The sequence below is a fragment of the Zingiber officinale genome, chromosome 6A (assembly GCF_018446385.1).
Source record: "Zingiber officinale cultivar Zhangliang chromosome 6A, Zo_v1.1, whole genome shotgun sequence".
NCBI lineage: Eukaryota > Viridiplantae > Streptophyta > Magnoliopsida > Zingiberales > Zingiberaceae > Zingiber > Zingiber officinale.
This window is the reverse complement of record NC_055997.1, coordinates 139,964,578-139,992,343: the sequence shown is the minus strand read 5'-3', so window position 1 is coordinate 139,992,343 and position 27,766 is coordinate 139,964,578. Positions and strand designations below refer to the sequence as shown.

General features: G+C 37.9%; 2 protein-coding genes and 1 long non-coding RNA gene across 13 annotated transcripts; all 3 read left to right on the top strand.

Annotated features, from left to right (window-relative positions):
- The first annotated feature begins 4,205 nt into the window (after positions 1-4,205).
- Positions 4,206-6,657, top strand: LOC121998334 (mannan endo-1,4-beta-mannosidase 2-like). Of its 2 annotated transcripts, none has more exons than XM_042553219.1 (5): positions 4,206-4,820; positions 4,879-5,076; positions 5,141-5,263; positions 5,352-5,569; positions 5,803-6,657. In XM_042553219.1, exons 1-5 carry the CDS (start codon positions 4,401-4,403, stop codon positions 6,194-6,196), a joined length of 1,353 nt encoding a protein of 450 aa, XP_042409153.1. In that variant the 5' UTR covers positions 4,206-4,400; the 3' UTR covers positions 6,197-6,657. The 2 variants fall into 2 exon arrangements, with proteins under 2 accessions (XP_042409153.1, XP_042409154.1); XM_042553220.1 differs by having other exon boundaries at positions 4,495-4,820; positions 4,886-5,076.
- A 9,034-nt stretch (positions 6,658-15,691) lies between these two features.
- LOC121998332 (homeobox-leucine zipper protein ATHB-15-like) lies at positions 15,692-22,635 on the top strand. 10 transcript variants are annotated; one of them, XM_042553215.1, is made up of 22 exons: positions 15,692-16,139; positions 16,240-16,346; positions 16,443-16,507; positions 16,612-16,792; positions 16,910-17,114; positions 17,186-17,345; positions 17,425-17,525; positions 17,657-17,747; positions 17,924-18,022; positions 18,091-18,204; positions 18,297-18,380; positions 18,487-18,642; positions 18,765-18,839; positions 18,966-19,075; positions 19,188-19,380; positions 19,925-20,110; positions 20,203-20,280; positions 20,434-20,568; positions 20,695-21,023; positions 21,605-21,710; positions 22,061-22,225; positions 22,309-22,635. In XM_042553215.1, exons 5-22 carry the CDS (start codon positions 16,936-16,938, stop codon positions 22,456-22,458), a joined length of 2,511 nt encoding a protein of 836 aa, XP_042409149.1. In that variant the 5' UTR covers positions 15,692-16,139; positions 16,240-16,346; positions 16,443-16,507; positions 16,612-16,792; positions 16,910-16,935; the 3' UTR covers positions 22,459-22,635. The 10 variants fall into 10 exon arrangements, with proteins under 10 accessions (XP_042409149.1, XP_042409148.1, XP_042409147.1 ...); XM_042553214.1 differs by having other exon boundaries at positions 16,440-16,507; XM_042553213.1 differs by having other exon boundaries at positions 16,417-16,507.
- A 406-nt stretch (positions 22,636-23,041) lies between these two features.
- On the top strand, positions 23,042-27,210 carry LOC121998331. Its single transcript, XR_006116479.1, has 3 exons — positions 23,042-23,522; positions 23,868-23,905; positions 24,007-27,210. It is a non-coding gene; the product is annotated as an uncharacterized LOC121998331 (long non-coding RNA).
- The last annotated feature ends 556 nt before the right edge of the window (positions 27,211-27,766 follow it).

Below are 27,766 nucleotides of genomic sequence, written 5' to 3'. Positions count from 1 at the left end.
TCCGCTGCTCTGTTTGTCCGCTCGGTTGGACTCTTCATCTGCTGGGTCGGCCACTCGCCCTTCTCATCTGCCCGACCGGTCTCCCGCTCTGCCTGTCTATCCTTCAGTCTGCTCGGACGCTTTGATTGCTCAGACTCTGAGGTCAAAATCCAGCCCCTGCTGACAGCCTGAGATTATCTGCTTATGTCATCTTAACTGTGAGTTGAATTTAATTCGAGTATTTAGATTCAGCTAATTTCCTGTAAATCTTTGGCTACAGATTGTTTGGTTTGCAACATTCTTAAAGTGTCAAGGAGTCTAAATGTTCTATCATTTCCTATTTTCAGACTTTCCTAGTAGTGCTAAGGAGAAAAAAGTCTTCAGTTAGAACACTTGGGCAGGACTAAGCATTTTAGTTGGCATAATACTGGAGCACCTCTGGAAAGCTTAAAATACGTAATGGAAGACACCTTTGGATTCCTTGCCATCTCAAAAATTACAGGACCTGAAATGAATGCAATTTAAGCTTTGTAGGTTGATCAATAAGTTTTGACCAAAACTCACTAATGGATCTAAGCTATTTGTATTTCTACAAACTTGCACTCATCCCATAGAGTTGAGTGATAAGAAGGTAGATATGATATCAAGCATTGATTATGATCCAAGAACACTATAGGCATGGTGTGGGGAGACTAGAGATCGGGCCCAACTTGGTCCTGATTTGCTCCTAGAGACCAAGACCATGTTGGATTTGATATGAAAGAAGACCAAGACCAAGTTGGGATTAGTCTCCTCATACTAGGCCCATAGTGTTTCTTGATCAAAACCTGTTGGTGTAATCATCCACTAGTCAATATTGACCAGTTTGACTAAATTCAAGTTGACTTGAGCTTGAGTTTCAATGTTTAGACAATATGTGAAGAAAAGTCAAGAAGATCAAGAGAGGACCAGAGACTTGACTGGGAAGTCCTAATTAGAGGTTAAGCAATGGGAAGTCCTGACTGAAGGTTAGACAATGAAAAGTCTTAACTGGAGGTTAGATAACGGAAAGTCCTAGCATGGCTAGACCGTGAAAACCTAGTTGGGAGCTAAACAGTGAAAATCCCAGCGAGGCTAGATAATGCAAGTCTTAGTTGGACTAGGCAAATGAAAGACATGGCTGAGAACTAGGCACACCTAGTTAAGAACTAAACACATATAGTTGGAAACTAAGTTAAAGTCCAAGGTGGGTTAGTTGGGAGCTGACCACTTGACACGAGGTAAACCTAGTTGGGAACTAGGTTAAAATCCAAGGTGGATCAACTAGAAGTTGAACACTTGGCACAAGGTAAACCTAGTTGCAAACTAGGTTAAAGTTCAAGGTGGATCAATTGGGAGTTAAACATTAGGTGCAAGGTAAATCTAGTTGGGAACTAAGTTAAGTTTAAGGTGGGTTAGTTAGGAGTTGAACACTTGGCACGAGTGAGAAAGACCTAATTGGGAACTAGGCAATGAAAGTCCTAACTGGGTTAGGCAAGGAAAAGTCCAAGTGGATCAAAGGTTGACTAGACACCTGGTGAAGAAACCCTAGCAGTCAAAGTTGACCAAATGCTAGGTAACCGGAAGTCCCAATGAATCATGGATGACCAGATGTTGGGCAAAGGAACCCTAAACTCAGATTTTAGGTGTTAGGGTTGGGAATTGATTGGCTAATCAATTAAGGTAGTTTCAATCGATTATGGCAATCGATTGAGCTATTGTTCACAAGCACAGTAGGGCTCAGAATCGATTGGGCAAAAGATTAAGCTCAGTTCCAATCGATTGGAATCGATTGGGAGATTTTTTGTCACGAGAAGAGAAAACATGTCAAGTAATCGATTGAGTTATTTCATGAAGAACAGAAGAGGCTGTAATTGATTGGGACAATCGAGTAAGGTCTGACCAATCTATAGAGTAACTTATTAAGGTATTTTTTATGAGAGAACAGAAATCATGGGAATCGATTAAGAAGCTTTCTCTCTCGCAAACAGAAGCTTATGAATCAATTGGATAATCGATTAGAAGCTTGTAATCAATTGGTATGACTCACAAATCTATTCGACATACGGAAAAGAACTGTTTTGCATGTTTTGAACAGTCATTTGACGTGAAAATCAATTAGAGGTAAGCCTAATTAATTGGGAGACATTTTTCAACATGAGAGAAACCCTAGAAAAAGGTGTTTCATGATGGGAAGCGTACGCTAGTTCTTGGAGATTTTGAGGCGAGGTGATGCTACATTTCCGAGTCAACAAGAGGCATTTATTAGCAATAAGAGATCAAAAATAAGGTGTTCATTGTATTTGTATTTACTTCCTTGTTCTTGTTGTATTCCAGTGTTCTCTTTTGTATTTTTCGTGCTTAAGCTTGTACGAGACTTTTCGATCTTTGGAAAGAAGATTTTCATAGTGCATCTGTAAGAGTGAGAAGTGAACCATTGAATTAGTCACCGCAAGAAAATGAATACCAAGTAAAATGAAGGTATTAACATTGCTTCCAAGTTTTTCACTGTAAATCATCATCGAAAAAGCAAACGAAACTATTCACCCTCCCCCTCTAGCTCTCTACATGTCCTAACAAAACCAAGGTTTTACATTATATCTACCTTCCTCTAACTCAATTCTACTAGATGAGTGCAAGTTTGTAGAAATCTAAATAGCTTAGGTCCATTAGCGAAATTTGATCAAAATCCACTGATCGACCTAGAGAGTTCAGATTGCACTCATTTCAGGTCATGTGAATTTCGAAAGTTGCAAGAAATCCAAATGTATCTTCCATTACTTATTTTAGGGTCCCTAAAGGCGATCTAATATTATGGGAACTTTTAGCTAAAACACGAGGCTCAAGCATTCTAGCTGAAGACTTTCTCATTGGCATTACTAGGGAAGCTCAAAAATAGTAAAGGAGAACACATTTGAACTTCTTGGCACTTTATAAACTCACTAGATTTAGAATGAGTGTAATCAAAGCTCTCTAATCTAGATTAGTGGTTTTGATTTAAATTTACTAATGAACCTAAACTATTTGAATTTCTACGAATTTGCAACTAGATGAAATAGTAGAATTTAAATCTTCCTTCTTATTTAGTAGTTAAATTTAAAAAAAAAAATCAAGTTATATAAATTAAGATGTGAGAGGAAAGGATAGGGATATATACTTTACATGAGTGGAGAGAGAGAGAGGGAGGGAAAGGAATATTAAGGTTGTATATATTAGAACTATCGAAATTATTTTAAAATTTAAACTTTTTAAATATGGTTTATATTGAAAATCAGCATGTGGAAAGTTAATGTTGAATAGAGGGGTAGAATGGGAAGACCACTCAAATTAGTACGCTCTTTGATCATTCTCAAAGTATGATGCATGGTTTGAGAATTTTACAACTCTGCATGCGTCTTTGGTAAATTCCTGAATTTAGAAAGCTAAATTTACTGTAAAAATGGATGAATATTGGATTTGCACAAATCTCTTTCTAAATTTACTATAAAAATGGATGAATATTGGATTTGCACAAATCTCTTTCTAAATTTACTATAAAAATGGATGAATATTGGATTTGCACAAATCTTGATGATTAACATTAGGAGTGTTAATTGAGAGGGATCGGATGGATTCAGGTCGGGTCAAAACAAAGATATTATAAACAAAATTCTAATCCAAATCTGACCTAAACTCGAACTGACCTAAATCCGAATACAATCCAAAAACCCTAAAGTTGAATCCAAAAAATCTGACCTAAACTCGAACTGACCTAAATCCGAACACAATCCAAAAACCCTAAAGTTGAATCCAAACCCAAATTACCCAACCAACCCAAATAACATGACCGACTCGATTAAAAAAGATTTTTTTTACTATTTCCCTTCTAATATTCCATTTTTATCTTATTATTTTATCATTATCACACTAACATTTATTATATATCTAAAAATATTTTTAATTTTTAAAATAAAATTTAATTTAATCTAAAATAATTCTAAATTCTAAATTCAGATCAACCTAAATCTAATGTGATCCTAATATGATACAAAAACTTCCAATCGGAATTTGAAAATTCTCAACCTTAATTCAATATTTAATATTTTTAGAGTAATTGAGATAAGATGGGTAGATCGGATTCATTACCGGCTAATTAACCAAAAAAAAAAAACAGAAAAATTTATTTTTGTTCTTTATTATCTTACATGGTTTTCCTCCCGACCACAACAGAGACCTCATCATAATTCCTTAGATCTCGAGTACTCGAAGCTCTTCTTCCTTCTCGTCGACCTCCGCCGCCCATTTCCGAACTCCATTTTCCGTGTCTTAGCTCCAAGAACTCCAAATCACTCCTAATCCACGCTGCCACTGCTGATCCTTGACGTAGCTGTTCATTGATCCGAGGTTTTTCTCTTCAGGATCGCATGAATAATCCTTGGAGCAGGTGGAATGGCAAGCCTTCTAGTGCCAAGCCTTCCGGCAAGAGAGTGAGATCAAGAAATGGGCTGCTCTGCCCAGCCATTGGTTTTTTCCTCTGCATTCTGCTCACGTGCATGACCTTTAGGGCTCTCAAGCTCCACCAAGATCAGGAGCCGACACTGAGCTTTGTGGAGAGGAATGGCACCCATTTCATGGTGGATGGAAGAGTCCTCTATGTCAGCGGATGGAACTCCTACTGGCTGATGGAGCAGGCGGTGGAGGAGGGGAGCAGAGCAAGGGTCACAGAGATCTTTCAAACTGCTGCAAGCTTGGGGCTCACTGTGTGCAGGACCTATGCCTTCAACGACGGTCGAGACCATGCCCTCCAAGTCTCCCTTGGCATCTTCGACGAGATCGTCTTCAAGGTACCAGATCTCATTCCTCGTCTCGATTTAGATCAATGAGAAAAGAATGACCTTGCAGGCATTAGATTGGGTGATTGCGGAAGCTCAAAGACATGGGATCAGGCTGCTGCTGAGCCTGGTGAACAATCTGCAACGCCACGGTGGGAAGGGGCAGTACGTGAAGTGGGCGTGGGAGGAGGGATTCGGATTGAGCACCTCCAACGATTCATTCTTCTTCGATCCCTCCATTCGCAGTTACTTCAAGATCTACCTTAAGGTATGCAGAGCTGATCATCGAGCTGAACCTTGAACGTAATGATTAATCTTTATCTCGCCGGCAGACAATATTAACAAGGAAGAATCACCTGAGTGGAATTGAGTACAGAGATGATCCTACGATCTTCGCATGGGAGTTGATGAATGCGCCCAGGTGTGCCTCAGATGTATCCGGTGACACACTTCAAGTATGCTCTCACAACGCTGTTCTTGACCGATTGGTTTGATTATTATTATTATCATTATTTTGATGTTTTTGGATTGGAAGAAATCCAGGAATGGATTGAGGAGATGGCCGAACTTGTGAAGGGGATTGACAAGATGCATCTGGTGACGGTTGGGCTGGAGGGGTTTTACGGCCCGACGAGCCGGCCGGAGAAGAAAGATGTGAACCCACCGGAGAAATGGTACGGCGAGCTGGGGACGGATTTCCTGCACAATTCGAAGACTCCGGCCATTGATTTTGCGTCGGTGCAAATTTATCCTGATAAATGGTAATTATTTGTCAACTAATTGCGTCTAGATTTCGGTTGTGGATTTGATAAACTGTGACAAAATGGAATAGGAAAAAGAAAAAACAGAAGAAAGCTGTGGGAAAATTTACCCTCAAACTCCTAGTTTTGTTTGTGTTTAAGAGAGTAAAGATAGTCAACTTGAATCCTGGTTGACCTTAATGAGCAATTAGTGGTTCACCAAAGCTCACATGAAAAACCTCTATCTTGTGTAGGTTGCGGCAAGCAAATCTTAGTGAGAAAACAAGCTACATCTCGAAATGGATGGCATCTCACATCGACGATGGCGAAAAAGAGCTGAACAAGCCCATCTTGTTCTCCGAATTCGGCCTATCCAGCAAGAACAAGGACTTCGACACCTTGCACCGGGTTGCATTTTACAAGTCCATTCTTGACAACATCTACGATTCCGCAACCAAAGGCGGTGCTGGTGCCGGTGCCTTCATCTGGCATTTGTTGCTTGGCGGAATGGAGAAGTACGACGACGAATTTGGTATCGTTCCTGGGGAATCTCTGGCGATCATCAGGCTGTTGAAGGAGCAGGCATGCCATTTGATGGCACTGCGGCACGGCAAGAACTTGGCACAAACAACAGCTGCAATATGCTGAACAAGATACTCATTTGAACAAAAACGCTCAAGTTGGACTGCCAGAGTGTTTAGCAAGTGGAGCTGATATATGGATGTTTCAACATACTTTCTTGGTGCCAATCACTCTTTGAGACCTCATACATTTCTTAGTTTCTGTCCCTCATCATGTGCCATTGTGATTAACCAGAGAAAGGCTTCCTCGGCATGGGGATAAAATGAAGAAAGATAGAAATTTGTTTTCATTTGTAAGTTTTAATTTGCAAGAGGATAGATTTTTCATGTGTCTAAGTTGGCTTTATTTATAATTTTGAGCAAGTAGTTTGGAGTTTTTTTAATTTAGAAGTAATGTTAATTTTGGTTGGAGTGTAATTGGATATGAATGTCATCCCTAGTTTTGGGTTGAGATTTATAACTGAGGTGTAGTTATTCGGTGTCGGTCTTCTTTTATGTTAACAGAAGTTATCTTTGTTTATTTTGTGAGTTCGTTTGTTTTTCATGTGGAACGATCATCACTATGTTAATTTCTTCCTAGTTCTCTTTGTGTGAGTTTTGTTGCATCAGTGTGGTTTTCAGAACAAGGAAGATTATAATAAGTGTTATTGTTGCATCAATAAATTAGATATTAAGTCTGCACTGTGTCACGTCACTTATGCTTTGTTTACTCTCAAGCGCATAAGGAAAAGAAAGGAATCTATGATGAAAAATTATTCTTAGAGAAATAGAAGAAAAAGGACGAAGAAATCTCTTCCTTTACATTTTTATTTATCTTGATAGAAGAAAGTAGATACATGTGATATAATTTTATAAATAAAAAAAGATACATTTGTCAAATTTTTTTTATATAGTATAGTTTTGTAAGTTAAAAAGGGTACATGCATCATTATTTTTTAGTATATGATGTAATTTTGTGAATGAAAAGAGGTACACGTGTCATTTTTTCCATCTGATTTTGAGATGATTGATTTTGATTCCAAAACTATCCGAGGATGAATTACATTTTTCTTTCATCTAAACATTTTAATGAAAAAAATGAAAAAAAAAAATCCTTAATTTTATTTTTCATTCTCCTAAGTAAACAGAACATTAATGGCCCGTCCAGTTGTGTCCGGGCCAGCTTTCTGCTCAATTGGAGGAGACTGAAGGGTTGCAACGTTGAGCAACTACTTAATGACCCATTTTTGGAACCCAATTCATATACGGTTCTTGTAAATTCTACAAACAAAACCCAAAATCCATGAGGTAAGTTCAGCTCATTGGTTTATCAATCCATGGGCTAAGTTTTTGTTGCAGTGTCAAAGCGGAACGCAACAAGAACACAAACGTACAGGTACACAAAAGTGCAATCATGGATAAGCAAAGTTAAACTACGGTAAAAATCGAGAGGGAGCACGTTTTATTTTGATTTTTTTTTTAATAAAAGGACGTTTATTATAACATTATTAAAATTTCCTCCACCACGTTATTCTCATTATTATCTCTCGTTTATATTTTTTATCTAAATCTTAAATCGGATGCACATTGTAACAGCTAAAAATCCATAAATATTACACAATTATAATAGCTACAGTTTTATAACTATTACAATTAAGTTGTCATACAATTATAATAATTAGAATTTAGTAGCTGGTACAACGTAAATATTAAATAAGTTTCGAAAGAGTATAACTTTTAATTTAGATTGAATTATGAAACACATAAATTGAAACTCGTTCAGATCATATCTATATTTATTACAGGATGTAACCTATAACAATATAACATTAAATCTAAAAAAATATTATTTAAAGTCTTTTCAAAACTATGAAGAATTTTAATTCTCTTTGTTATAATTATTTTCTTATAACAGCTATGAAATTATAATTATAATCGTTATGAAATCATATCTATTATCATATGTATAACAATTATAATTTTATAATTACTATAATACGTTCGACAGTTTAGAATTTAGAAAAGATACATAGGTAGAATAATAATAGAAAACATAACTATATCATTTTACATGGATAAAATGTCATTTTATAAAAAATGACAGTGGGACCCATTTGGAAAAAAAAAACAAAGGAACGTCTTATTTATTTATTTTTGCTCATTAAACTAAACTAAACTAAAGCGCGCAGAGAGAAATTGGCCACGACCACACCACTACCACCATTGAGCCCCAGGACAACTTAATCAAACATAACATTAAGCGAAAGCCAAGTCCAATAATTGAAATGTAACATGCACAGCAGCTTAATTCCAATATTTTGCTGCCTTTTTAAAAAAAAAAACAAAAATCCCTGGCGCCGCTCGTGGGCTCTCTCTCTGGATCTCTCTGTGATCGTCTTCTCTACAACTCTCCATTTTAATTATTAATCCGCATCCGCACTGATCTACATGCTTTTGAAGAAGAATCATCTTTTGGTCCAGAGGCTCCAAAGTTTGCCTTTCGGATTGGATTATTAATTAGACCTCAGGCTTTAGTGGAAACAAAAGGTGAGATTTGAACTCTTGCGCATAATTAACTTTAGACATTAATTAATTAATTAATTAATTAAAGCTGTTGAGCAGTAATTAATTTGTGATAAAGCTAGCTGATGGCATGTATTCTATTTCCTTCCAGGAATGTAGAGTGGTGCACGCATAGGAAGATGCAAGCATGAGAGCGGGCTGATGTGAGACGGAGAGGGTACGTACTAAAAACTCGGTCGTCGGTCGGTGCACGCCTACAAAGCCAATGATATATCTGCATGTGTGTCTTCCACCTCAGCGCCGTGTAAGTGGTGGCCAACACACATCGAGTGCCGGAGTCTCTTTCGCTCCCCATCTCTTCAATCTTTGCGGCGTTAATTTGGTCACTAATAGTGTTATTAGAAATGAAAATAAAACCTTCAACTATGATTAGACGTTTATGTCCGAAAATGAAGAAGATGATAAGATAGAGATATGATTTGAGGGTAGACGAAGCGAAGCGAAGACTCTAACAATCTTGTAATATAATTAGAGGCGTTAGTACCAGATCAGGAATGAGTTTCCAGTATTGATCCTCTGACGCTCAAATCAATTTTCGACGAAGTGAGAGTAATGAGAATGCAATAACAAAGAGCATGTAGAATCACAAATTAAAATTGCGCATACCTTCGTCGGTAGATGTGAATCCCTTTTATAATGTCAATGTAGTGTCTACGCACGCATCTCAAAGCGTGCATACGTTTTCTAAAGGAACCTAAGAAAAGATAAGTTAAAAACTGTCTCTGACACTTTTCCTTAGGCGAGTATGCAAAATCCTGATATGACAAGTTGGAAGCTTCCAAAGTACGATTTGATAATTGCTAGACATACTCTGTTGTCAGTAGCACAAACCTTCAAGAATGTACAATGAGATATGTAGGTGGGTCTCGCTATAGGCCGACCGATGGTCGCTCGGTCGAGACACCCTTGCTCGGTCATACTAATAAAAACAATCTCCCTTCACTCGGCTGTCCCTATTGTTGGAGGGTTGATTTTCATCTGATCGGACATGCCATCGAGTCAATCACCGAGCTGATGGTCTGGAGATTTTCATGATGTCTTCATCGTTCCTTCACAAACTTTCAGGGGTTGGACATATCGTCTGACCTTGCTTGTCAGCTTAGGCTTGGCAGGTCATCCGTTCAACCCTGCTATTTTGTTCGACTGACTTTGCTTGACCTGTGGATTGTCTCTCTTTGACTTTGACGTCCATACCAACCGTTCTTTCCCACTTTGGCCCATTTTTGGTGGGCTCCTTTTCATCACTATATCATTATATATGTCGTAAAAAGAACATAGATAAAGATTCCATGTAGAATTACGAATTAGACCCATTATAATGTTCAAATAAGGGGCAAAAATAAATAAAAAAAAACATCCCACTTTATTGGAATCATCAAAGGGGTGCCATTTTTTTAATCAAAAGAGCGTCCCACCTGTTACGATTCCACAAGTGCACGGATTCGTCGTCAGTAATATATAAGATTGTCGAACCATAGGAACTGTTGATTAAGCGCTAGAGATGTCGCAAACTAAGTTATGTAGACGGTCGAAAGTTGGCTTTGGCGCTTGCAAACTAACGAGAGTGATTAAAGAGAGAAAGAGAAGGATGAGAGAATCGATCTTGGAGGGATTTGAGTTTTGGGAAGTGAATTCTAGGATTTCAGTTTCGTTGTGGTGGAACCTGATGTATCATGTTCTATCTTTTCCTAACTTGTCAATCAACATACCTTCGCCGGAAGTTAAAGCTACTATCTTTAAGTACTAAACAGAGAAGATCCCTGTGAAATTCTGTTACGGTTAACCCTTGTCACTAGGGCACCTCGGTAGATCACAAGAATACAAATATAATTGATATCATTAGGGATAGAGATAGGGGTTTGGTTTGACCTCTTACTTCCTTGTGAAAAAGTTGCCTCTCCTTTCAAGGGAATATCCTAGATGTCTGTGAATGGGTTACCCCTGTCACTAGGACCCCTCGGGTGTATGATCTAAGATCCTTTCTATACAAAATTAGCAATTCCTACACAATCGATCAATATGACGAGATAATCTCAGCAAGTCTCATGCATATCAAATAGAAACAAAGCAAGTAAAATCATCCAATAAGTAAAGGCATAAACATGAGTCTTACTTCAAACCCTATCCAAAACTACTTCCTACATCCATAGAAAAGGAGATATACTCCATTGTGAGGGAAGAATAACCCCAAAACATGAAGTAAAGCATACTTACAACCCTTGATGTGAGAAGAAGGGGAAGAAGAGATGATTGCCGAGGTTTCCGATGTCTTGCGGATGCCTCCTTGCTCTGGAGATGGACGGAACGTCAAGGGATGGCGGTGGATGAAGCTCTAGGGTTTCCCCCAAAAGGGGAGAACCCTTTCCCAAGGAGAGGAACTAAGTCCCGAACCAAATATCCCCCCATGAATAGGGTTCTTGACCCTTTTATAGGGTAAGGTACGGGTGCCACATGGCCCGTGTTACGGTCGTGTGAGATCCACACGGTCATGCCTATCTTCTGCACTGGTTAAATGGCACGGTCGTGCAAGTTGACATAGCCATGCCTATCTTCTGCACTGGTTATAATTAAGTGGCACGGTCGTGCGAGTTGACACGACCATGCCTATCTTCTGCACTGGTTAAGTGGCACGGCCGTGCAGAATTGACACGGCCGTGTATCAAGGTCGTGCTTCTACTTGTAAGCCATTTTAGTGCCTCTTAACGTGGTAATCTTGAGTTGGGGTCTTCATAAAAGTTGTAGATCTTGAAGTTAGCTACAATTCAGTATAAAGAACATCCCAAAACTCTAACGGATCATAAAGTTAGGTCTGTTTTACTCTTGGTGTGCAGTGCAGGATTTGACACGGTCGTGTGCCGAGGCCGTGTCTCATAGAAACGAACTTTAGACCTTCAAGACTTGGTTTTCTATGGTTGAAGTCTTCATAAGAGTTGTAGATCTTGAAGTTATCTACATTTTGATATCTGGAATGACTCATAACTCCAACTGAGCAGAACATTATGGTCATTTTACTTTTGGTCTGCAGTGCTGAAAATTCCACACGACCGTGTGACATTCACACGGCCTCAACACGCCCCCCCACACGGCCTTCGCATGGCCAGAACTTGGAAGAACTTAGTTTTTGCATGCCTGTGACACTCTGGAAGCTCTAGACTTCATTTAAGCTCCGTTTTTGCTCCAAATCACGTCCTATCTCCGAATAAAATATAATGGAAGTATGACATTATAATGAAATATGTTACAATAAACATAGATTATGCTAATGAAATACAAGTAGATGTGCGTCAAAGTATGCATAAATGATCATAAGATCTACACACATCACCACCCCACCAACCCCTTTAAAATGATAGGGCTATCCTCCAGTGCACTATTCAATATTATTATCTCTTGTCGCACGGTCACATCAGTCAATTGCATGAATATGATAAGTCAGTATTGTAACAGCTACATCATAGCTACACTATAATGTAACATTATAATATCTATGATTTCTTAGTTACTACAATATTAATGTTATTAAATATGATAAGTCCAAGTTCTAATAACTACAATTTCGTAATTGTTATAACATGAATATTAGGTGAACAAGTTTGAGTTATATTAGCTATCATTTTGTAGCTACTATAATATAAATGTTAGGTGAGCATGTCAAAACTGTATTGTAGCAACCACGAAATTGTACTTACTATAACATGAATATTTTTGAACATGTTGAGTATGCATTGTAGTAACTACGATTTCATAACTATTACAACATGAAATTATCTTGTTCATACAAATAACTGATGGAACCAGGTGGTAGAAGATAATAATATAAAATAATATACTAGAGGGTAATCCTATTGATATGGTGCATAATGGTAGGGTTCGACCGTCGGAAGTCAAGGAGACATGATAGTCAGAAGTCAAGGAGACGTGACAGTCAGAAGTCAGGGAGACGTGACAGTCAGAAGTCAGGGAGACGTGACAGTCAGAAGTCAAGGAGATATGACAGTCAGAAGTTAAGGAGATGTGGTAGTCAAAAGTCAGGAGAGCGTGACAGCCAGCAGTTAGGGAAAGAAGAGGTAGGACTGCCTAGTGTCATTAGCCGCATGATGCCCGATTGGGTGCTTACAGATAAGGATCCCAGATCTGAATCAGGATGTACAATCGGGGTGATGCCTGACTTGCTCTGACTGGTCGAGTTTCCACAGCTTGGTTATATCTAGGTCTGGTTCTCTTTGTAGGCCAACTCCCGGTCAGCTCTTGAGCGATCTCACCACAACTCTCCCTGCCCCTCAAGACTCAAGCCAGGCGCCATGCCTAACAGATCATCCCGAGTTGCCCCTAATCATACCCAGGCGGGACAAAAGGTACTAGACGATAACAAAGTCAGGGAATTGTAATTGTCTGTCAGAGAATAACTATTGTATGTCAGGGAATATTTCAAGAGTTAGCTATCATCTGTGAGTGGAACTTTCTTCCGTCTCATAGAAGGGTGTCATGCGTCCTTCATCACTCTACAATGTCTGACACCCGACATTCTCTGACATTGGTTAGGCTCTAGAGGTACACACGGTCATATAAAAAGGGAGGTCCTCTCTCTTGAGCAGGTACGCGCACTTTTGCTTTCGGCCTCTACTATTCTTTTTCCTTCGTGCACCTTTTCTTCTGGGGAAAAGTACTTGATTTAAGCGTCGGAAGGCTTGCTTCAGAGACTTTTCCCTTGGTTTCTGGCCTCTAACGTTCTGTGTGCTTGTTTGAGTGCGCGCAGAGCTCAAGTACCGCTTGCTTAGTTACTGCCGTCCGTCAGCGCCACGTGGGGGTCCGTTCTCGGGGGCACATACGATAAGGGTGTCATAGTCGCCTCTCCGTCAACACTAACGACAGCTCATCTGATCTTCGTCTAACTAAAATTTCAGACAGGATCACCTATTATTTTACGAAGAAGAGACCAGTGGGATGTGACATCCTTTTAATTATTGCCCTTTAAATAATGACCTTAGTCCCTAGCTATTTGCATGGAATTGGTCGAGAAGGCTAGAAGAACCCAAAGCTACCCTTTAACCTTTAGGTTAACCACCCTAATTATCTTTGAGGTGACTGTATGTTTTTGATCGGGAGAGATGTAATCACTTAAATCTCAATATTTCTCCATACAAAACATGACAAAGTAATCACTTTAATCAATTCCGCATGGTGATCAATGCATATAATTAAGAAAGTAAGCAATACTTCATGCATATTTATGTCAACATGACACATTTCCCATTTAAAAGATTTCATTATGTAAAGCATATAATGTATCATATAAGGCATGGGAAAATATATCAATTATCATGATAAACTCTCTAGGATCAAAAAATATTTTTAAGTGTGGTCAAATGATTAAATTCTAAAATAATATTTTAGGCGTATATAAATTTCAAACAAAGTATCATAAAAACATGAAAGTGATAAATTGCCTAACTCCTAAACATTTAAATCATTAAATTATTTGTCCAAGATCATAACCAAAAATTATAAGGATTCTATAATTCTAATAGTACTTAATGTTAATAACGTGCTTCATGTGCCAAGCATGTAGTGTATCAATCAAATATATATAAATTGCCAATTTTTTTTAATATATATGTTGTCATGATGGTACAATCATATGCCCCATGAGTATAGTAAAGTTGATATTTAGATGATAGATTGTCACATGAGAATAAAGATGAATTATGAGAAAATAATTTCTTAGAGAATGAAATCTCTTCCACCTAAGGTGACCGTTCATTTAAATATCATATATACATGATAAACAATCAAACATCTTAATCATCCACCTCACATAAATTAAGCAAACCTCCAAGTGTATTATTATCAATAAATTCATGGTCGATTCTTAGTGGGTGTGTAAAGTTTTTCATGATTTATCTTCCTTTTAAATAATGTGTAAAGTCCTGTATAATGAATTGACATTCTTCCCTCGTTTCTTAATGCCCCTAACCCAATCTAAAATAGTAAAAATATAGATTTTAGAACGTAAAATAAATTAAAATAGATGTTCTTTGAAAATCAATTTTATCTAGTCTGTTAGTTTTTGTAATAGTATTTGTAGGATGCTCATTAGATTTGCTCTTTAATTTTAATTGACCCTAACAATCAAGACAAAATCAGATTTTTTTTCCATTCTATCTTTAGTTTTATATCCCAAGCCAACTTTACTATTTTTTATCTTTTTTTTTATAGTAAAAAAATGAACTCGTCACTCTAGTGGTCTCTCACACTCTTAAAGGAGTAAATCATGTATGGGGGCTTATTCAACTTTAACCAAGTGATTTTTTTTAATCAGAGAGCATGAGATAATCCAAAGTAGTATTTGTACTTAGGCATCTCTGATGACAAATCTTTCCGAGTACCAACTCGACTACACTCATAGAGGCATATTTCATCATTTTACTCCTTATGATCATATCAAAAGATAATTGGCTCTAAAACAATTTCCCATATAGTCGTTTCCCTCTCTAAGGAGGTTTGCTTTCACCATTGTCATTAGTGAGAAAACCTATTTCGTTCGAGAAAATATAATATAATATTCTTAGAAAGTTCAATAACAATTTTTTGCATATCCAGCCAGCTTTTAATATCAGCCCAGGTTTCATTAGAACTAAAAAATCAACGAAAAATGACTAAATTAAAATTATTTACTCAATCCCTCTGTAACCCTTCTTCCCTTTCTAGAGTTCTCTACAAAGGCTATTTTTTTTTACAATTTTGAAAATTATATTTCGACAATTAGGAACAAATATTTTCACTCATTTATTAATGATGATAATAAAAAAATCTTAAATTGATTTTAATCAATTAAGATTTATTATATTTGATATCACAATATATATCAAGATTGATATGAATCAAATATTAATAAAATTATTTTTTTTAATTTATTATATTTATTACTATATTAATAAATTGTATACTATATATAGACAACTTATATAAATAAATTTATTAATTTTAATAAATATCAATGAAATTTTTTGTTTGACACACCACATGATATGCGAATTTATTTGATAATTTTGCAATTGTTTGCTTAGATTTAGCAAACTTACGAGGTTTGAATTTCTCCTATATAAACAATTCTCTTTCTGCTACTCGCTTGCTACTGCAGTGTTCAAGCTCGAAGGAGAAGAGGGAGTAGCAGTCGGAAGCTTGTTTTAATCTGGCAGGACAAATCGCCATTGCAGGGATTTCGAGGAACAGAGGTCGGATTCGGAGGAAAGCTCGCATCTTTTCCTTCTTTTGCTAGAGTTCGACGCCATTGGTTGGTTCACACTTTGTCAGATACCCTAGGGGGGTGTCGCAGAGACTGGGAACTGAGCCCCGCCGATAAGCCGTAAAGAAGACGTCCCTGCTTTGTCGTACGACCGCTGTGACGAGTGTTGCTCCGGGTGCGAAGGAGGAGATCGAGATCACGGGTACGAATCGTTGCCAGGGGTCGGTCCTTTTCTATTTGTTATATTTATTTCGTCGAATTGCTGGGAAAGATTTGTTTTTTCGGCGCCGATCCGAGGAAAGCTGGTGGATGTTGGGGCGGCATCTGGCGTCCGGCCTTTAATCGAACTCCGGATGCCGAGGAATTGCTTCTTCTGGCTTTCTTGTCACAGAGATATCGAGGAATTCAGGTACGAGCCTATTCGACTCGGTTAGAGGAACTTCAAATCTTCAGAATTTTAAATCCTTTTTCTTTTAAAGAGAGTGACGATTCTTCCTGTCAGAAGTGAAAGGGAAAGAAAATTTTCGCAGAAGCTTTAAAGACGTTTATTAAAGGCTTCAATAGTTTGAGGTTTCGTTTTATTCTACTTTGTTTGTTTAGCGTCGTATGCTAACTCCTTGTGCCTACTACTGTACCAGTTAACAACACTGACCCTCGGCGTTAATGTCTTCCAGGGGATCTCTAATCTCGGAAAGGCCACCTCTTTCTTGTGCTTGCTGTTGTCGTGGTATATGAGGAAAGGCCACCGGTATTGGAGACTTGACACGGTTTTGGCTTAAATTTCGGAGCCTTTCGCTTGTTTTTGTCCAAGGGTTGATGAAAGAGATGAAAGAATTCTCCTTTTTGTTGCGAATGGTAAGGGAAGGAAAACAAAACAAAAAACAAAAGATAATAGATTTCCTATCTCTGGATTGAAGGTGCTCTACAGCTGGTAAATGACCTTTATTTGCGCTGTTGTTTGGCACATGATAGCTGTGACTTCTCGAAACGAAGGGAATATGGCGACTGATCAGGGAAAATATGTCCGGTACACACCGGAGCAAGTCGAAGCCCTCGAGAGAGTCTACTGTGAGTGCCCCAAACCGAGCTCATTGAGGAGGCAGCAGCTCATCAGGGAATGTCCCATCCTCTCCAACATCGAGCCGAAGCAGATTAAAGTTTGGTTTCAGAATAGGAGGTATCAATGTTCTGCAATGGAATCAGCACTTGTTTATCTGTACGCATTTCTTCACAAGTTTGTGGCTTTAGGTGCCGAGAGAAACAGAGAAAGGAATCGTCACAGCTTCAGACCGTGAACAGGAAGCTGATGTCGATGAATAAGCTTTTGTTGGAGGAAAATACTCGACTGCAGAAGCAGGTCACGCAGTTGGTCTATGATAATAGTTACTTACGTCAACGAACCCAAAATGTAAGATTTTGTTGTTCTTTTCCAATAATCATTGTGGTACTGCTATTTTGCTCTTAGTTATGGTCTTTAAATTCGGCAGGTTGCATTAGCGACAATGCACACATATTGTGAGTCGGTTGTGACGAATTTTCACCACCATTTGATATCTCAGCATAAACCAAGAGATTCTACCCCTGTTGGGTATGTCAAAAGATCCGTGTTCTTTTTTTGTTCCAAGGGCAATGAGAAAGATTGGCCTTCTTTCCGACATTCACATTGTTGAATTTGCTAATTTCATGGTGGTAGCTAACTATTGATTGTGCTTATTACAGATTAATGTCCATTGCAGAGGAAACTTTAACAGAGTTTCTGTCGAAGGCTACTGGAACTACTTTCGAGTGGATTCAAATGCCCGGGATGAAGGTGTTGACATCCCTCATAGATGTGTTCCTCTTCTCATTATACACATTGAATTATTTGTAAACATTTTAGATGAGATAAAACATGGGAAAGGAAATAAGCTAATGTTATTTGCGTCTGTGAATCATCCTTAGGCTTAAGTGCAACATCCTGAATTTATCTGTTGGTTAACTGTATAGCCTGGTCCGGATTCTGTTGGAACCATTGCTATCTCACATGGTTGCACTGGCGTCGTCGCTGCGCGAGCTTGTGCCTTTGTTGGTCTAGAAACCACAAAGGTATGCTTTATCGTGCTGGATAAATAGTCAATTCTCTTTGTTTTTCTTGACTTTATAGTTTGTTTCAGGTTGCAGAAATCTTGAAAGATCGACTATCATGGTGTCGTGACTGTCGATCTTTGGAGGCAAACAATGTGATGCTGACTGCAAATAATGAAACCATTGAGGTGCTGTACATGCAGGTATTCATGTCTGTTAGACTTCATATATATTCGCAGCTTGTTAAATCTTGTAGGCGACATTTTTCTGTCAAACTAAAATGGCTGGAATGAAGGTCTATGCTCCAACGACTCTGGCACCTGCTCAGGACTTCTGGCTGCTAAGATATACAAAAATTCTTGAAGACAACAGTCTTGTGGTAAGCACTTGATCCCTAGTTTAGCCACAATCTGCAACAGTTCAGCAACTTCAATGTATGCTTGATAAGTTTTTTCCCTTTCACAATCTAAATTATATCTGACAAGGTCTGTCAAAGATCAGTCAATAGCATGCAAGGTGGCCCAAGCATGCCCCCCATGGAACATTTTGTAAGGGCAGAAATGTTGCCTAGTGGTTATTTGATAAGACCATGTGACGATGGTGGCTCTATGATTTATATCATTGATCATTTTGATTTTCAGGTAAATAATTCCTTTTTATCTTTATTGGATTATTTTATGTTGTTCATTGATACAGTTTCCCTCCCTTAGCATTGCATTCATTGAATATATAATATTTCTGGCATATCTTCTCCATATATCAGTCTAGTAGTATGCCAGAAGTTATAAGACCCCTATATGAATCATCAACAAGACTTGCTCAGAGTACAACAATAACAGTATGTTTCCCCTCCATTTTTTAGTATCTCTGAATGTATCATCATTATTTAAATTGATTGTTGTTGACCGATAAGAATCTATATTTACTTTTTTTTTCATATACTAAATTTTGATGGTTTATTTAGGCTCTACATCATTTAAGACAGATTTCCTATGAAAGTTCGTATCCTACTACCTTTACCCCATGGGGCAGGCAACCTGCAGCTCTAAGAGCACTTAGTCACAGGCTGAGTAGGTATTAACTTATATTTTAGATCTTGTTCCTTGTATTTTTTTTTTCGATACATCGTACCAAGAATTCATTGATATATATATATATATGTGTGTGTGTGTGTGCGCGCGCGCAGGGGTTTCAATGAAGCTGTGAATGGGTTTCCAGATGATGGATGGTCTATAATCCCTAACGATGTTGTGGATGATGTCACTGTTCTACTAAATTCATCTCCTAGGAAAATGATGACTTTAAATCTTGGTAATACTGATGGATCATCCTCATCAAGCAGTTCTGTTCTCTGTGCAACAGCATCTATCCTTTTACAGGTTGGTGAGTGAAGCTGAACTGTGCTTTATGTATTTACCATTTTTCATATACAGATGCACATTGAAAATATCTCAGGAAAAGTTATGGAAAAAAAAACTTGGTTTGTATGGCATAACCTCTTTATGATTATTTGTACGTTAATTTGATCAGATGATGTGATGTAATAGGGCATTGGAATGAGGGACTTAGGTATTTTATGCAAGGTAAGAGCTTATATGGAAAATGAAATTCTAATCTGGTTGATATTGTTTTGTCAATTTAGAAGAGTGCTTTGAAACTCTAAGATAGGACTTGCAAGTGGTCTTTTACATTCTAGTTTGTTCTTTCCCTCATAGTAAAACTACTAGAAAATGGCTAGAAATGGCTTAAAGGGATACTAGCAAGCTGCCTGGCCCTAGCTTGGATATGAACCTTCTTGCTTGATGCTAATAATCACAGCATAACATTTCAACTACATTTGCCATATTTTTTTGGTGTTGACTTTACATGACTGATTTAAATTGACATTCTTATCAATGTTACTCTGTCTGCATGAACATGCAGAATATATCTCCACCTGTTCTCCTATCATATTTACGAGAGCATCGATCAGAGTGGGCAGATAGTGACATAGATGCATATTCTGCTGCTGCAGTGAAGGCTGCCCCAAGGACTTCAGCTGCATCTGACTGTGGAAGCTCTGTTGGTCCAGTGATATTAACTCCGGTTCCCACTCTATGCCATGAAGAAGTAAGTTATCCATTTTGTTTTAGCATTCATGTGCATCCCATTGTTCTAAGTTTCTCTATGTTTGACATTTTTTTATTTATTTATTTTCTCAGTACTTGGAAGTGGTTAAGTTGGAAGGTATTTGTTATCATCAGGAAACTCTTTTTCCATGTCAGCTATACCTCCTGCAGGTCAATTTTCTGTTCTCTCTTTGGTATTCTCATTGCAAAAGGAAATGTGCTAATGATTTTATGTTGATGCATGTTTTCAGACTATACTTTGTATACTTCTTTTGTAAGTAGCAACTTTGTTTCTTTTGTGACAAAACAAATTGACATCGGCAGCTTTGCAATGGATTGAATAACAATTCCACTGGCACCTGCTCCGAGCTAATATTTGCCCCAGTAGATGCATCTTGTGCTGATGATGCTCCACTGTTGCCGTCAGGTTTTCGTGTTATTTCTCTAGACTCTGATATGGTAAGCATGCCGAAGCTAAACATTGTTATTTAAGCAATAAACCTCTTTATTCTTTGTTTTTCATGTGTTAAATGTCATACATAGACTAATAGATTTTCTTGTTCTTTATTATGTTTTTATCTTCAGGACACGAGTACTCCTAATCGAACCTTGGACCTTGCTTCTGCAATTGGAGTTGAATCGATGGGAATTCAAGCATCCGATGAATATTCTCATAATTGTGGCAGCGGCGGCAAGTCTGTCATGACTATAGCATTCCAATTTGCTTTCGAGAACCACCACATAGAGAGAGTGGTATCCATGGCTAGGCAATACATTCACAACATCAAAGCTTCTGTTAAAAAACTAGCATTAATTCTTTCACCGTCACATCTCGGGTCTCATGATAACCTTTGCATGCCACACGGAAGCACGGAAGGCGACACACTTGCTCGGTGCATTTCTGAAAGCTACAGGTTTTTAATTCCATAAGCAATTACTTTCTTAAATATGTTTTCGGTCATAATATGGTAGACAGTAGATGAACTTTGAACTGTTTGCACTGCATACACCAGTTTAAATCCTGAAGATATTTGTTCTTGTCAAAATATATATTCTAACAAGTTGAGTTTTGCGTGAACTTCTTTTATATGAAAAGGGAAAACCAATGATATTGCATATCTATCTATCCAATCGATTTTCTAAAGTAACATTTTCATCTAATTTACATCAAAGATGTGTCTTTTTTCACTTTGGCAAGCACAAATGACCAATTGGTCCACTGTCACCATTATGTGCCTCAAGATCTTAACCAATTGAGGGAAAAAGACTTTATTATTCGAACTTAAGTTATATGTCTAGTCGTATTATTCCGTGTTCTTTGCAGCTTCAAATATTTTCCAATATATATATATATATATATATGTGTGTGTGTGTGGTCAGAAAAAACTTTTTAGTAATTAAATGGTTACTCAAATTTATTTGTCAGTTCTAATCATGTATACAATATCTTCTTTGTGGCATCTGATAATGTAAATGTCCTTGCTACTTTGCACAGGGTTTATTCAGGATCAGAATTGCTTGAATCTTCCACTGATGGCAGTGATTCACTTCTAAAGATGCTTTGGCACCACTCAAATGCAATTCTGTGCTGTACTACGACGGTTTGCACTTTACCTTTTTCTTTCATTATAGTTAAATTCAGAATCAACTAGCAAGATAGCTTTTTCCTCATGATATACTTTCTACTACTGTCTTCTCTGTTGTTCCATTTCTGTCATGAACTAATGAGCTAATTTCATGCATAGAAAAGGAATACCCCTTACACATGTTTGAAAATTGAAATCTCATGTCGGACAAATGATCGAAATATATCGGCATAGGTCATAACTATTTAGAAGTAGTGTTCATACTGACCTGAACTAACCAGTTATCGGCATAGGTCCTAACTGTGTCATCACTTCTTGCTGGTGATTCTTCGAATAGATTCAGTTACTTGTTCAATTTTGTGCAGGCCATTCCAGTTCTTACCTTTGCCAACAAAGCTGGTCTCGAGATGCTCCAGACAACACTGGTGGACTTGCAGAACACAACTCTTGAAAGTATCTTCATGGAGGAAGGAAGGAAGGCTATCTGCAGAGAGTTTCCTCATACCATTCAACAGGCAGTGGACTGGCCAGTAACTACGCTAATAACGTGAAAATCTATGGTTACAAGGTTTTAATCCTAATAATTTCTGTGATTTTTTTTTTTCATTTGCAGGGTTTTGTTTGCCTTCAAGGTGGTTTATGCGTTTCAAGCAATGGCAGATCTATTTCCTATGAGAAAGTAATTGCTTGGAAAGTGTTGGATGAGGGAGGCAATGCTCAATGCACCTGCTTTATGTTTGTTAACTGGTGTCACATTGTTTGAAGAATTTCCAAAGGGAGAGATGTCCGTAAGCATGGCTTTCTGAGATGTTCATATAAACTGCATTCTTTGCCTAATTACCGAGTTATTATAGTATTTGTGTATCAGAAAACATGGATGGAAAGTTAACAAAATAGATTAAGTTATACAAGAAATGAGAAATGTCTCTGTTTGATTGTATATTTGCCATAGCTGTATTCTTTTGAAGGTAGAGAAGAGCTTCATTTTGTTTAGATTTTCATTTTCCAAGTTGCAGTGGATATTGTGTGCTAAGTTTACAATGTGTTGGAAGTAATTGAATTTAGAGTGGATTGAGAACTTAATAAATTTATGAGTGAAGTTTTAAAATATCTAAATATTTATTTTATTATTAATTAATATCTAAATTGTTAGAGGCATTTTGATATTTAATTAGATTTTAGGGAGGGGTTGTAAATTCTATAGACTATTAGGGTTTATTATGAAAATTATCCAACCTTTTTTACGCACCCTAAAATTCCTGTTGGTACGGATTTCATAACGGGTGTTATGCACCTCGTTACCGTTTTAATGGAAGTGTTACCCTTCGCCTCTCTGTATTTATGTGACGACTGCGATGGAGACGCAGCGGAGCAGCAGGAATGAGAGAGAAAGGGCAGAGCCGCAGAGGGGAGAGATGGAGGAAGCGCCGCTGGATCTGACCTCCGGCACGAGCGGGAGGATCATCCCGGTCATCCGGAAGATACGGCAGTCGGTGCCGTCTCCGCCCGGGTTCCCTTTTCCGCGCCATCTTCCTCCTCCACTCCCTCGCCGTCTGGTTCCTCGTCCTCATCAGAAGCTGGAGCCCGGTCACGAACGCCACGTCTTCCTTTTTCACTGACACCAACGGCGGAGGGCCGGAGGTGGTCGGCGGCCGTGGAAGAGGAGATGCGAGGCGGCCGCGGGCTCTCGCCGATCGAGGACGTGGGATCCTCGTCCTAGGAAGGGGACGACGATCTGACCTGCTGATGGTAAACATTTGTGTTCGTGGGTCTGCGGAGGAACTCACTCTTCTGCAGATCATGGCTACCTGCTTCCGGCGATTTGAGGTAAGGCATCGATTTGTTGATTTGATTGGTCAGAGGAGAGAAATCCACGAAATGCGATTCTTTGGATGACAATTTCTTTTGATTTTTTGGTGATTGTGCTTCGTGAATGAACGATTGCATTTGTTGTTGCTCTTTTTCAATAAAAAAAAAATCTTTGCTGTTTGGATTCTGGAGCATTTGTTGTGTGAATTTTGGTTACATAGAAAGTATTAAATCAAATTAGAACATGCATTCCTGTATCATTTTGTTCTTCAATGTGGTATGATCCTTTCTTGTGATCCAGCATTGTCGGATCTGGACTGTCTTTTTTTTTAATCTATAATCTAACTTATTTTTCATCTTCAGGACATGGCTGTAGTGATTGATTTCTTGTGGAGCACACTGTAAGTCATTTGCCTTACTATCCTCATCCTCATGCTTACATGTTTATGCTTGTTAGTGTTGATTTAAGTTGAATTAAAGATATACATTCTTTTGTTTACAGACCAAGTTTCTGAAGAAAATCAAACATGAACATAATATGTGTTCCATCATTCCATGTTCCTTCTTTGGTCATTCGACTGGCGGAGCTATAGTTTTAAAGGTAAAATGTCATTACGCAAACTCTTGTATTCTTCTATAGGCTGTTGCTGCATTTATTTCTCTTGTGCTGTCAAAGTTTCAATTCAAAGGAGCTAGCAAACCAGGCATGGTTGTGTCAAGGGACTCAGCCGCTTTGTTTGCTGTTGGCCAAATACTCAGACCCGGTAGTCTAACTGTTGGAACTGGTCCCCTCGCTAGAGGGGATGAATAACAATTTGCGGATTCATTGATTGTAGTTCAATGTGTTTATTTATAGAGTTATACGCAACAGATAATATAAATAAAAAATACATAATAGAACAAGCATAAGAGATAAACTATTTTACATGGTTCAAAACCCTTAATTTCTATTCCACGGTCTACTGTCCTAGTAATAACACCATCTCTCCTTGTTGAATACCTTCTAGCGGCCGAGAAACCTCTCACAGCTCTCTATTCTTTACCAGCAACATGAATAAGAAAACAAGAATAAAATTGAAAAATAAAATATAATATAAATAATAATTTACACAAATGAATCTCCTTTGTAGTTATTTTTAATTGTCTCTTGAAGGTATGCAAATACAATAACACTCTCCTTCCAAACCCCCAAGAATTATTGTCAAAATCTTCCATGAAACCATTTATATAACCTTCAGGTTACAATTGATTTTCACCCTAATAACTGACTGATAGCGCCCGTTAGTTATTGCTCCACTGAATTTGAATATTGCACTGACAGAATGACTCTGTCTAATTCAGTTTTATCCACATCTGTCAATCGTTCATGACCATAAATCAACTGATACCTAAACAATGAGTCACATAGTTGAACTGAGAATTTTTTGTTCTCTCTGAAATGCCCAAGCAATCGACTGATCATACTCATAGTCGACTGATGGTGATTAGTTGACTTGGCCAATCGATATTAGAACATTTCATTCATTGTGATAGTGACAACAATCGACTCATAGTCGACTGATGGTGATTAGTTGACTTGGCCAATCGATATTAGAACATTTCATTCATTGTGATAGTGACAACAATCGACTACTCCAAACTATCAATCGATTAATCGTCATTAGTCGAGTTCTAAACATTTTATTTATCGCAATAATATCATCAGTCGATTAATCAAATTCATCAATCGACTAATGTGCAATAAGCCCCCTTAAACACCCTCAAATCTTAAATTCTAGGTTTAGGAGTTCATCAGTTGATTGTTACTACATAGCAGTCGTTTTGATACCTTTGTTTCAACCTTACCAAAATTAAATTCTCGCCTTACTTGGTATATGGTTGACTTCAACCTACCAAAACTTCTTTTGTTTAGCATTCAATCAACTTTGACATGCCGGGACTTCATTGTTAGATATCATCTAGTCAACTTTGACTTGCTATGACTTCATAATTGTTTAGCATTTTGTCAATCTACCGGGTGATAACCCATGAATCGTAGCACGATATCAAACACAATTAATTTATCAAACACCTCTACACTAATGTAAAATAGAGATGACTCGGGCCGTCCCTCGCAAAGAATGTTATTGCTTTTTGATTTTGATGTTTAGAATGGGCGTTTGGATTTTGAATTTTAAGACTATAAAATGAAATAACAATGCATATAATGAAATCTAATCTTAATAAATGAATGACAATACAAGTAAAGGAAATCTAGTTTAACCTAAACTATAATTGCAAAGCATGAAAGACAACATGAAGAAAGTTAAACATTTAACGATCCTAAAACATTCAACAAAAACATAATCTAATATACTCTACTTGCATCCAACTTAATGACAAGAACAAATATCAACAAAACAAGCATTACACGAAATTAAACTAACCTAATTGCAATGCATAAAAGAACACAAGTGGTTAAGGGAATTTATCGAACACTGAATAAGCCTAAATCAAATTAAACTAAGTATGTGCAATCTTAACATGAGAGTTAAATTTGATACAAGTATTCAACACACAATTAACAATCTAAGGTAAAAAAACAACCCAACACATCGAAGACTTAAACCCAACTTGCGAACAAATCTTCTCCCTTGATTGAAATGGATGATGGTGGTTGCGGATGTTTCTTTAGAAGCAGGTTGATCAACACACGGATGAAGGACCTCTTTCCTTCTAACTCGAAGTGGAAGATAACCAGATTTGTGATGTGCATAGGTTATATATGTTTGTAGGCATTATTTGGCGCACATCTACTTGTATTTCATGAGTATAATTTATGCTTATTGCATCCTGTTTCATTATTATATCGCACTTCCATTCTATTTTTTTTTTTTTGGAGATCTGCTCCTTTCTTGTTTTTTTTGACAAAACGTAAATTGGAGCAAAAATGGAGCAAAGACATGAATTGAAACAACTTGTAAAGATCCATCAATTTGGTTGTGCCCCCTCTTGTCACGACCATGTGCCCCCTCTCGGCACGCCCATGTGCCTCCTACCAAAAAGCCATGGGCAAGCCATGCCTTTAAGGCACGACTGTGCCTCATCCTCAGCAAGACCCACGGGCAGGTTGTGCCATAAGGCATAGTCATGCCTCTCTTCTCAACCGGACACACGACTTAGTCATGCCAAAAGACACGGTTGTGTCCCTCTTTTCAGCAAGAGACAAGGTCATGCCTCTTTCTTCCACCACAGCCAGACCGTGCTTTCATGCACGATTGTGCCACCTTGGGCCACATCGAGCATGCCACGATCGTGCCTCCTAGCACGGTTGTGTAGCAGAGAAAGTGAGGAGGTCGTGCCCCTCTATATAAGGGGATTTTCACCCCTTAGGTCACATCCTTGGTTTGGGGCACTGCCCCTTCCTTTGGGAAGGATTTTACCCTCTAGAGGAAATCGTAGAGCCTCCTTCAAGCCGTCAACGATTTGTCCTCCTTCAGAGTAAGGAAACACTTCGAAGACATCGACAACACAATGCTAAGCATCTCTTCTCCTCTATTCTTGAATTTTGGTTGTAAAAATGCTTTATTTTATGTCTTTGGTTTGTTATTCCTTCACAATGGAGTAGACCTCTAATTCTTAATACGTAGAGAGTAGTTTTGATGTGATATTAGCGAATGAATTATGTATTTGGACATTTTCTTATGCTATGATATGTTTTGTGACTCGTTCTTGTGTGTTGTGTCGTATATGTGTTTGACGAAATGCATGTGAGGTCAATACATTTAAATGTAGAGGATCGGGCACCGTATAGAGGAGGTGCTTTGGATCGTAAGACTATGAGATCCTATGACAGAGGGTATTCCTTACTTTCTAAGGTATTCCCTTGAAATGGGGGATCAATTTTCTACTTGGGAGGCTAATTAGAGTTTTAGGAGTTTTTCCAAATTAATGTTAGGAAGTGACTTGTGTAATCTAGCGATTGTATGACCGGGGGGTCCTATGACAGAGGGTATCCCTTTAATCGAACTTTCTAAGTTATGTCATTTACTTAATATCATTAATCCATCGTTAGGAAATATATTAGATAACTCTAGCGATTGTATCACAAGGGTCCTAGGATATCCTTTTAACTGGACTTTATAGAGTTATTTCTTTACTTGACGTTAGAACTGGTGTTAACTCTACGGTTCGACCTGCTCGGGGTTGTGCTAGACTTTAGTTAGGATTCTTACACGAATGTAAGCATGGAGTTATGTAGATGAATAATTTATAGAGACATT